The sequence below is a fragment of the Dicentrarchus labrax genome, unplaced genomic scaffold (assembly GCF_905237075.1).
Source record: "Dicentrarchus labrax unplaced genomic scaffold, dlabrax2021, whole genome shotgun sequence".
Taxonomy (NCBI): domain Eukaryota; kingdom Metazoa; phylum Chordata; class Actinopteri; family Moronidae; genus Dicentrarchus; species Dicentrarchus labrax.
The window spans coordinates 7,509,021-7,519,654 of NW_026136720.1; the positions used below are offsets into that span (position 1 = coordinate 7,509,021).

Below are 10,634 nucleotides of genomic sequence, written 5' to 3' on the forward strand. Positions count from 1 at the left end.
TTGTCTTCTCTTTCCCACAGAGACAATCCACATCTGGTTTCAGATATTTATTGCACACCCACAAAACTGTGTAGTCTCACTGTACATATCTTAGGTTCTTGCTTATATGTTACATAAAGTAAACAAATGTAAGAGCAAAGGCGATTTAAATATTCTGCAAAGGTATATTGTCATTAAATATAAAGCAATAAGATGTCCATTAAAATATATACGAGCTGTACTTCATCAGCCATGTAACGACTCCACACCAGCACCCTGGTCTATATATAATATAAATGCCTCATCATCTGCCAACACCCTGATTTTCTCCAAAAGAATTAAAGATCGATTAGTACAAAAAAAATAATTACATTATCACATCTTTGGTAAAAGTAGTCTAGGTCAAATTCAACTTTAGCTGTTAATGACAAAAATATAGTTCTTCAAAGCTACAAGCATCAATATTCTAAAGATGCTTTTGGATAGATCATGGCTTTCAAAAAGTATAACTGCATTCATGTAATGTTCCAAATTGCATATTTTGTATGAGACAAAGAAGAATTTCTCAATTCTGTTATATTTAAATGCAATCTATGCATTGTTATTTCAGATTATTTTTACCCACATGTAATACACAGTATCCAACAACAATATAGAAACAAATCTTATGATTAAATTATCCATATTAAAGACAGCAAGTTTGTCCATAAATTCAACATTCCAGTGTAAGTAGCTAACTGAAACTGCATTCAACTTCAGCACGAGCACAGTCCATCTGCTGAGGGTGTGTTGACTGGAAAACCGCCCTGCCAGTAAGCGTCTGCTGCTCTCAGACTGGTCAGTGAAGCCAAAACTTGGTGAGTACCGCTGGATCCTTCATATCCTCAGCTGACCCATGAGGTTGGAAAGGGAGGCGACGCTGTCCCTCAGTTTGGAGTCTTCCTCCTGTCCGAGCGACACTCCGGCCAAGCGCGTGGAACCGTTTGATCCCATGATGCACGGCAGGCTGAGGAACACCTCTGCGCCTATGCCACCCCAACCCTAAAGCAAACGGAGAACACAATATTTTCTATAATCACATTTCGATGAATATGTCCTTTTAATATTGGATATAGTAATAGTAAGATCTATCATTTTGTCCAACACTGATGCTGACTTCATACACCCCTAGAGAATTAACTGACACATAATGCCTGATAACAGTAAGGTTGACCGTGACAATAATGCAGTTGTTTTGATATGAGACACTGTGGGTCTACCTGAGCCAGTGTGGAGACAGAGTGGGTCTTCATCTTGTCTGTCAGGACACTGTTTGTGATGTCAGCAACGGACAGACCCATAGACCAGGACCGCTGACCTCGATTCTTCATCATCTCAAACCCTCTACAGAAAGAGATCAGCATCAGAAAAACGCGTGCTTTTTATCTTTAGATGCAGAAGCCGTCATATATTTGAGAATCATGATCAAGGAGAGATACATGTACATTTCTTAATCCCATCAAATTATCTAAATTCCTACAGCTTTCCTTCCTGTGTCCACAATTTCAGATCTACACATAAATCCTTCACTCCGGGTCATTCTAATTCATGCCAGTACCTGTCTAACAGTGGCTTGGTAGCACTGGATCCTGATGCAATCTCTGGCTGCACGCTGGAGCTCAGCCCGGTGTTACTCATCACTGCAACTGCAAGACCAAAAACACTGACAAGCTCAGTCACGTGCCTCATTTACAAACAACATACGCAATTAGCATGGAGTGCAGTGCTACTGGTTGTGCAAATACAATTCAAAACAAAAACAAATACAAAGGCAGATAAAAAAAAAGACAAGTGAGAGGAGGGTGAAGGAGATAGATAAATGAAAGAGGAGTCGGTGGAGTCACACATTCACCATGACACCTTTGAGTAAATAATTAATTGATCCTTCCTAACTCACCTTTGTTGTCTGAAAGCTCTCCTATGACCCAGGCTGGTTTGTGAGTGTTCAGGTTAATATCCAGAATGTGACTAAGTCGCTCTGAGTCCAGGTTACACCCTGCTCCGATCACCCGAGTCGGCGGCAGGCCACTCTGCCTCCAGGCAACGTGGGTCATGATGTCCACTGGAATTGGACAAGAAAGAAAACAGAATTAATGATACGTAAAAAGTTAAAGTCCCCCGCCCCTCAAAAATATGTTTTTCTTCTTGTTCATGCAGTGTGATGTTTGAGATTCAATGTGCAGAATGATGTTTGTGCAGAGTTTGACACTAGAAGGAAGTTTTCACATTCATCTAATGAAAGTGGAAAATTTCTCTGCGCTGAATCTGAATTTAGAGGGCGGGGCCTACGAGCATAATTTGTGACATCACAAATAGTTTGGATGTTGACCCAGGTCCAATTTTCAACTTATACAAGTGTGATGTAGAACCTTGAAGCCACCAGTGCACATACACTGAGAATGGACTTTACAGTGAAGTAGGAGACATCTTGTGTCCAACAGGAAAACTTTAAGAAATTAACAAAATGTATTCATACATCCTAAAGTTTAATGTGGAAATTATACTTTTTGGGGGGGAAAAAAACATATCAGAACCACATTACTGTTCCAAGCAGATTATTTGTCTATGTCTTAATGCATGTCTGGAGGAGATCTTTAATAAGCTGAGTCGTCCATTCATATATGGAGTGTCTCTGCACCTACCTGGTTGTGAAGCGATGAGCATTACTGCGTTGGGGCTGAGACGTGCCAAATTTGGAATAATTCCTCTGTACAAGTCCACGTTAGTCTGCACCACGTTTACGTACGACTGCTCGCTGCTCCATGCATTCGCTGTCACCACCACAACCTTGGAGTTCGAAGACGCTGAAAAATCTAACAAAGGAGAGTCATCGGTAGTTAAATCCTGCACACGTCTAACAGCAAAGTAAAAGAAAAACAGCCACAGCTTAAAGCATTGTTTCTAAGCACAAACACTGTGCTAACTCTCAGGTAATCACTGATGGATACACTGCTTTTAGTTTCTGTGAAGTTCAGAGTCAACTACAGAACAGCAGCTGGTTGGGATTCAGTGAATGCTTTCTGTCATAGAGGAGAGTCATCAAGGGTAGGCCCTACACACAATGCCAGTCAGCTACCTCTGAAACAATCTGACATCAGCAGTGACTCAGCCAAGAGGCACTTGTATATTACTGCGTGACGGAGCAGAAAGTGACGTACCTCTGGACACCTCAACCTTGGGCAGATTGAAAATCTCTAGATCTGTGCTGCCGCCCTTGGTGGAACTCTCCGCGACGTCAATGAAAACCAGTTTATCCACTTTACACTTGGTGGAGAGAAAAATAAAGCTGGGGCTCAGTAAATAAGCATTAGAACAGGTGAATTTGACATTATTATTCAAGCAGGTAAAATATACAATATGATATATAAACCTTTGATAAAATGCTCATCACTGATGCCATTCCTAAATCTCCTCCCCCGATAACAGAGACTTTGTTGATTGGTTGATCGTGATGTCTGATTCCACCTGAAATAGACATGTGATTAGCTAAAAATAACACACAGTAATCTGAGTACTGATCAACAGCAATGCTGCATATCAAGTGAAGCACCATCATTGATCTGGAGGTTAGAGACAAAAGCCAGAAGGTCATGGGGGTCCTTATTGTCTCCTGTGGTCTTTGAGGACAGTGGGGGCTCCTCCTCAAACTTGGCAATCATCTCAGTCAGAAGACCCACCACAGAAGACTTGGGCTGTGACAGAGCAAAAAAAAAAAAAAAAGAAGAAATACAATTAAAACACAGCAGCATGACTGATGCAAACACCCCAGAACCTCTTCTACACCTTTTTAAGCTTCACCCAGAAAGCATAAAACCTTACATAATCCCAGTTGTGCAGCCCCGGCAGGTAGAGCCGTCCTCCAGCGTCAACATGCTTGCCCTCCCTGATGACCATGTTAGCGGTTGGTCTCAGGAGGCAGATGGGAGGGGTGAAGGGGAATGAGTCCATCAGCCACAGCTGAATGGGGAAGTTGTATGTGCGGCCTTAGGAAAAAGAAATGCTGTCATCAGTACACAGTATCAGCCTCACACATGACAGGCAGAGTCTCTGGGCAGTCTCTGGTGTCAGAGGTCAGTCTTACCTTCATACTGGACTGGGAGGTTACCAATCAATTTCAGGAGATCTTTTTGGGTGCTGTCAGTAAATGCTGAAATTGACAACAGGAGCAGTCAGCCAGAAACACACGTGATCATTGAAGAGGGCTACAAAGGATGAATAAAAGAAGAAAGAAACCTACTGTATGTGCCTGTGGATGGTACCATCCCAGGGTAGATGCGATGGATTTTCTGCAGCTCCTCAACAGCAACATCGTGGAATTTATACTAATATCAGGGGTAAAGAGAGACTCATCTGTGGTTGCTGAGACAGTGTGTGTGTGTATATACACTATATAAATGTCTGTATTTGTGTGTATATGCATAACTAACTTAAACATAACCAACATCAGGACATTAAAGCTTACAATTCTGCTACTGTGAACCTGTTAGAGGTAAAATAACCCACCCCACTTTCTAATCATTCTAATCTCTTTTTTTCATGTTGATTCATTATGTTCTGTATCATCAACCAATCAATCAATGTTTAATGATATTACACTGCCACATTCCTGACGGGTTGAGTACATCACTCAACATTTAATCGTGTTATCATGCTGCTTCCCACCACACATTCCTATAAGCTTCCCTACAGGTTCACCAGCGACACTGGAGCTAAATGGGGTTGTTTTTTTTAAAAGCTCATGGGACCTTTAACAGGAGTAGACAGGATAATGGGACGGCTCCAAATTAGCTCTCAACTGTATCCTTCACACAATTTCACAATCAGACAGAAACTTTAGGAAGCCCTTTTAGGCGGGCAGTGATTTTATGAGAGGCTTCCCGTCACTGGGTTAGTGAGGAATAATAACGCTACCCAGCAGCTCATTGTCCACCTGATATGCAGTAACAGAGCTGGTCCGACCAGTTGGTGAACACCGACAGCAGTGGATGTGAACCAGCCTGGTGGTGCTAGCCGGCACCGATAGCACGAAACGGATTCACTTTAAAGTTATCAAAGCTTATTTATGTTATAAATAACTAACCTTGGAGAGAATCCGCTGTATTTTCTCTGAACGTAGGTCCATCTATTGAGTCACCAAATCTAAACCGCCTCGTACTGTTTTAACCCTCTTGGTGGTTTACTTCAGCTGTGAATTAAAAACATAAATAAACTTCCGCAAACTTTGAGAAGTAGCTAAGCGAAAAAGACAGGCCCCTCCCACTTGGGGCTTCATGTACGGCAAGTGAAGAGGGAGGAAAAGGCACGAAAAACTACACCGTGATGACGTTAACACTGCTATTAGGCCCTCTTGCACTCAATCTATTCTTATATAAAAAAAAAACAATCATTCCATCAAGTTTCTTTCAACAAAATGAATATTTAAAAAAAAAAACAAATGTAACAATAATAAAAAGTAAGAATTACCTCATCGCTTTCACTGGCAAACAAAAATCTTCTACAAGTGACATTTGTGGTAGAGTCTAAACTCTGTATATGTTTGTATATATTACTAAGATTGTCACACTCTGAGAAAACATTGACAAAACTAGACATTTAAATAAAACCCTTTATGGAATCATTTCTCTTTTCTTTTTTTTAAAGACAAACACGTCATGTTTTCTGCATAATCAATTGACTTTACAATCAAAGTTTTGTTTGGAAAAATATGCAACTTCTCCTCAAAAATAGCATGTTATCAACACTTGAGACTGGATGTCATTGTTAGTCTAAAAAAAAAAAAAAAAAAAAAAGTCACACTCTTCCATGTTTATACAGTAGCTCTCTTTGCAACTCAGTTCCTTTGAGAAATTGAGACTGTTGACAGTGTAAACCCTGCACTCAATGGGGGGAAATAAATAATACAACTGGGACTTTTCATCACATCCTAAGGGCCTAATGCCTGAATGATTTGTGCATATTTTGTCTTGGACTAAAATTCTTCTCTTTTCCTCTTGATCCGATGTCATGTGTCTCTGCGTGTGTTGGCAGATCCACTCTCCTGTACTTCAGGAGACAATGTTGTTGTTTTTTTTGTGAATATTATTAATCTCATCAGCAAAAGGGATTTCAGTTCTTTTTTTTCCTCTTGGCCTTCACTTTCCACTCCTCTTCCTCTCTTTTCTCCTCCTCCAGATCTTCCTGCACTGCCAATTTCAGGCTAGCAAAGCACAAGGATAGAGGGGAAAAAAAGAATATTAAGTGAACAAAAGTACTACAGCTCTTGGGACAAAGAGTACATCGTGTAGAGTTAAGGACTATGAGGTTTTATTTTAATCTTACCTCCTGGCCTCCTCTTTCTGCAGATCTCTCCAGCTGCTCTCCATGAATTTCAGTGCATAGTCACTCTCGTCCTTGTATCTGAGGAGGTTGAAAGCACATTTTCATATAGAATTTGGTTTACAATACAATGAGGTGAGTTTTTAAAACAAACAATATATGGGGACAACACTCACTTGGTTCGATCATAGCCAAAGATTTCCTTAATGTGCCTGGAAATTTTGTCTTGCTCCTCCCCTCCATCGTCAATAAAATCGTCCATTTCTGAGTCGTACTCATCTTCTTCATCCTCGTATTTTCTCTTGTATGCAGAGGTGATGGGTGGCAACATTGTACCTGGATAATAAATACAGAAATGAATTACAGGGTATTGGCTTTTTCCCCCTTCTGCCCACTGCATGAAGAGGACATTTTGGTCTTTCATGGAGAGTTCAGGGAATGTTACAACTACCAAGCTACTCATTCTAGAATTATTAAGTTTATGTTTCATGGTAAAATGGTTGACATTTAAATTATGTTTTTGTTTATCTGTTTGAGAAAGATCACCGCTCTCTGACCCAGGAATAATGACAAAGGCTGCTGAGTGTTGCTGACACGGTTTGGCAAACAAACCCTTTGCCCAGTAGTACTGACACTGTTGTTTCAGTCTGTTAGCAAAACATCGGCAGCTGTTTATTATCACTTTATATCAAAACATGTATCGCATGCATTGTCTTACAGTGCTCATTGCAATGTGTTGCTAAAGGGTGTGTGTGTGTGTGTGTGTGTGTGTGTGTGTGTGTTATGAGCTGAAATGAAGTACTTAATGTCTTCTTTGATGTGTATATAATACAGTTATCTGTACGTAGTTTGGAGCTTTGCAGTACTGTACTGAAAGGTGCGGTACATCCTGAACTGTGAACTAAAGGTCTACAGTACCATTATAATCTCTGTGGTTTTTACCTGGAGGTCTGTTCATCATAGGTCTGGGAGGCATTCCTGGTCTGGCAGGCATTCCTGGTCTGGGAGGCATTCCTGGCCTAGGAGGCATTCCTGGTCTGGGAGGCATACCCGGTCTTGGTGCCATCCCAGGTCTCTGTGGCATTCCTGGCCGAGGAGGGACTCCTGGTCTGGATCCACCAACATTCTTGGATGAGATGGTCTCTGAGACCACAGTGCACTTGGGTCTTCCAGGTCCTGATCCAAAGCTGCCAGCCGAGGGTCCGGGTACTGGTCCGCCACTACCAGGCCGACTGGGTCCGATCCCTGGAGGTCGAGTTCCACTACCTCCAGGTTGACCCTGCATGCCCCTCCCACCAGGCCTGGCCTGTTGGACACCACCAGCTTTCGCCTGGAGTGTGCCTCCAGGCCTGGCCTGAGGTTGGCTCCCTGCCCTAGGTGGCCCACCTGATGAAGGTCTCATCGCTGAATTTCCACTTGATTTTACTGCGGGATTAATTCCAGGCCTGAGTGGTTCTCCCTTTCCAGATTTGTGGCCTCCGACTATAGGTCCCTGCTTCAATGAACTACCCTGACTGGGCCTGGTCTGTTGGGAGCTCCCATGTTGAGATTTTTGGCTTGTTACAGACATACCAGGAGGCCTAGTCCCAGGAATACCTGAAGTTCTTCCATGAAGTAATGATGAGCTTTCCTTTTTGAAGCTAAGGTCACTTGAGGTGCTGGATTTGTGGCTAGATGAGGGCTTGGGTCCCCCCTGTTTGGCTGAAACCTGAGAAGATGTGGCTTTTGAAGGTACTTTACTGTTTATGGCACTAGATGAACTAGAAACGCTCATCTTGGATCTGTCTCTATCACTGTGAGACATCTTGGGTCTATCTCTTTCTCTGTCACCCACAGTGGGCTTGGAAGAAGAGTGGCCTTTATCACTAATCGGTATTTGGTGGGACTTCTTCCCTGACCCACTGGGCAGACTTTGCTTTTCCACTGAGTTTTTTTGCGGTTTACAGTTCTTCTGCTCCCTCTCTGTGCCTTTTCTACTAGAGCTGGACTGGGACTTGCTGTCTCTTTCTCTCTCTGCCTTTGAGTCTCTGTCCTTGTCCGGTCTCTTAGCCTTGCGCTCCAACTCCAGTTCCTTTATCTCGTCAGCTGTGCGGAGCCTTTCATCCTTTTTCACTGCCTTGGATTTTAGCTCAACTGGCTCAAACTGCTTCTTCTCCGCCAATTTGAGTAAATCTGCAAAGTTCATGGGAGGTGGGGCGGGCTTAGGTGGCCCGCTGGGCTTTTTAGAGGGGTGCTTGCTACTGCTACTGCTACTATTACTCCCTGTGGGTTTCCCCGGTCTCACCTGCTCCGGCTCCTGATCTGGTTCCGAATCCGTCATATCATAGTCATAATTATCCTCATCATCCTCAGGGTCAATTGAGTTATTCCTAAATCTCTCCCCATCCATTGATCTTTCTTCCTGCATTTCGTGTTTTGATCTCCTCTTCTTGGGAAGCTCTACCACTGGGACGCCATTGTAGCCTCTGAAATTGTCCTTAGTTCTGGAAGCCATGGCTCGTGCTTTACGGTCCGACTTCAACTCAACCCTCTTGGCTAGCAGCTCCTCCTTCTGTTTCTTACTTTCAATTTCTGAAGAGTGGGGGAAAAAAAGACACATGTTCATTTAAATCAATTAAGAATTCTTTATGTATAGCATGTTTATGACTAGATATCTACCTTAACTCAATGTAGTTACCTTTCTTTTTGGTCTCAGTGTGTTGCTTCTTCAGAAGCGCCTTCACAGCAGCTGGATTTACACCTTTGGACCTCGGGTCCTTTTTGGGGGGTCCAGTTTGTAAACTGTACCTCTTTTGCTGCTGTGATGGGGATAAAACAATGTATGTTATAATTTACCACCTCAGTCCCATAGCTCTCTTTGACCTTTTACAGTTATCAGATGTCTTAGTTATAGGGAGTGTAAATATTATTCATCAGGAAGCCATATCTAGAGATCACTACTGACTGGTAACACTGACACTGGGACACGAGGGTGGGAAGTTAGCAGCTAGCTCCATTATCAGATCCTCTGACAGATGAGCTGGCGTTTGTGTGCTCACAGTGTTTTAATTTCACTGTTTGGACTGAGTAAACAGAGTGCAAGTGACAGTCTTTGACTTACCTGCACACTGCTGAGGCCCTGGTTTTGCGAGGCTAGGTCCAATATGTTGTCAAAGTCCATCATTTTGGCAGCAGGTGATGCGAGCTGGCTGTCTGAAGCAAAACTCAGCGAAGAGTGCTACTGTTAGCCTGTAGCTTACAAATCAGCTGGCTCAGGATTTAGCGTCAGCAAACGGCACTTTGATAGTCACGAGGAAAACACTTCATCAAACACAGCCCACGGGAAGCAAAAACGTACATTAAACATCTAACGGTACTTTTACTTCAGCAGCTTAACCCTAACGGGGACGTTAGCACACGCTATCGAAGTTAGCTAACCTAACGTTAACTAACGATAGCCAACCAAGAAGCCTGCAGGCAGGCGGAATATCTGCCCGACAGACGGAATTGCCCTTTTGTACCGATGTAACACACCGAAGTGAGACCAAATCCATCAAAATACTGGTGAGATTAAAGCCTGCTGAAAGAAAAACACTAAAAACTCAGGCATTACTGACGCCGGGTGTTTGTTAAGACTGACGACGAGAACCACCGACAAATTAAAGGGTCCAGAGAGTACGCTGAGGAGGCAAGATGACTCACCTGTGCGTACTTCCGTTTTTGTGAGGTTACGCCGGTTTTGGTCGTGGGTGGGTTGCTAGTGTGTTGCTAAGTGGAACAAAAACAGTAACTGGTCACAGTGGAGGTTTAATATTTATATATTTGTAGCGGGAGATGAGGAATGTTTCACAAAACTGTACTAACCTAACCTTGTGCTACGATAGCGACATTATTAATGCCAGGCTGGAGAAGGGGGAGTATGAGGGAGGAGGGGGGGGGATCTATCTTGATGGATAAAAAGGAAGGTCGGCACGGTTCGGTGAAGTGGAGTTTGACTGTAAACTGTAACATCAGTAAAAAATATTTGCAGCAAACAAAACGAGCTCGGAACACATTTATTCACAATAAACATATTTTACACATCACAAAAGGGCCATATTGAGCAGCAAATCATGTGGAAAAGTACATTTAAATATATACACACACATTTAAGAAGATATTAAAGATAATGAGACAGTCAATTATTAATATTTATGTGCGAAGCGACTACACATTCATTCACTGCAGTTCACTTTATTCCGTTCCTTTAATAAAATGTACACCAGGGCTGACAGTTCCGCTCTTCGTCTTATGGTTTCCTCACGCAATATCCGTCCAAGAAT

At 42.6% G+C, this 10,634-nt stretch overlaps 2 protein-coding genes across 2 annotated transcripts; both read right to left on the reverse strand.

Annotated features, from left to right (window-relative positions):
• Positions 1 to 32: 32 nt before the first annotated feature.
• Positions 33 to 5,472, reverse strand: uevld (UEV and lactate/malate dehyrogenase domains). The gene is made up of 12 exons (XM_051382317.1): positions 5,099 to 5,472; positions 4,256 to 4,340; positions 4,100 to 4,165; positions 3,838 to 4,001; positions 3,569 to 3,710; positions 3,389 to 3,483; positions 3,177 to 3,282; positions 2,661 to 2,831; positions 1,916 to 2,080; positions 1,577 to 1,664; positions 1,239 to 1,362; positions 33 to 1,020 (listed from the first exon to the last, which is right to left on the reverse strand). Exons 1-12 carry the CDS (start codon positions 5,138 to 5,140, stop codon positions 856 to 858), a joined length of 1,413 nt encoding a protein of 470 aa, XP_051238277.1. The 5' UTR covers positions 5,141 to 5,472; the 3' UTR covers positions 33 to 855.
• A 137-nt stretch (positions 5,473 to 5,609) lies between these two features.
• Positions 5,610 to 9,999, reverse strand: spty2d1 (SPT2 chromatin protein domain containing 1). The gene is made up of 6 exons (XM_051382313.1): positions 9,434 to 9,999; positions 9,011 to 9,131; positions 7,276 to 8,904; positions 6,510 to 6,669; positions 6,337 to 6,414; positions 5,610 to 6,214 (listed from the first exon to the last, which is right to left on the reverse strand). The coding sequence occupies exons 1-6, from the start codon at positions 9,494 to 9,496 to the stop codon at positions 6,124 to 6,126; spliced, it is 2,142 nt and encodes a 713-aa protein (XP_051238273.1). The 5' UTR covers positions 9,497 to 9,999; the 3' UTR covers positions 5,610 to 6,123.
• Between the last annotated feature and the right edge of the window lie 635 nt (positions 10,000 to 10,634).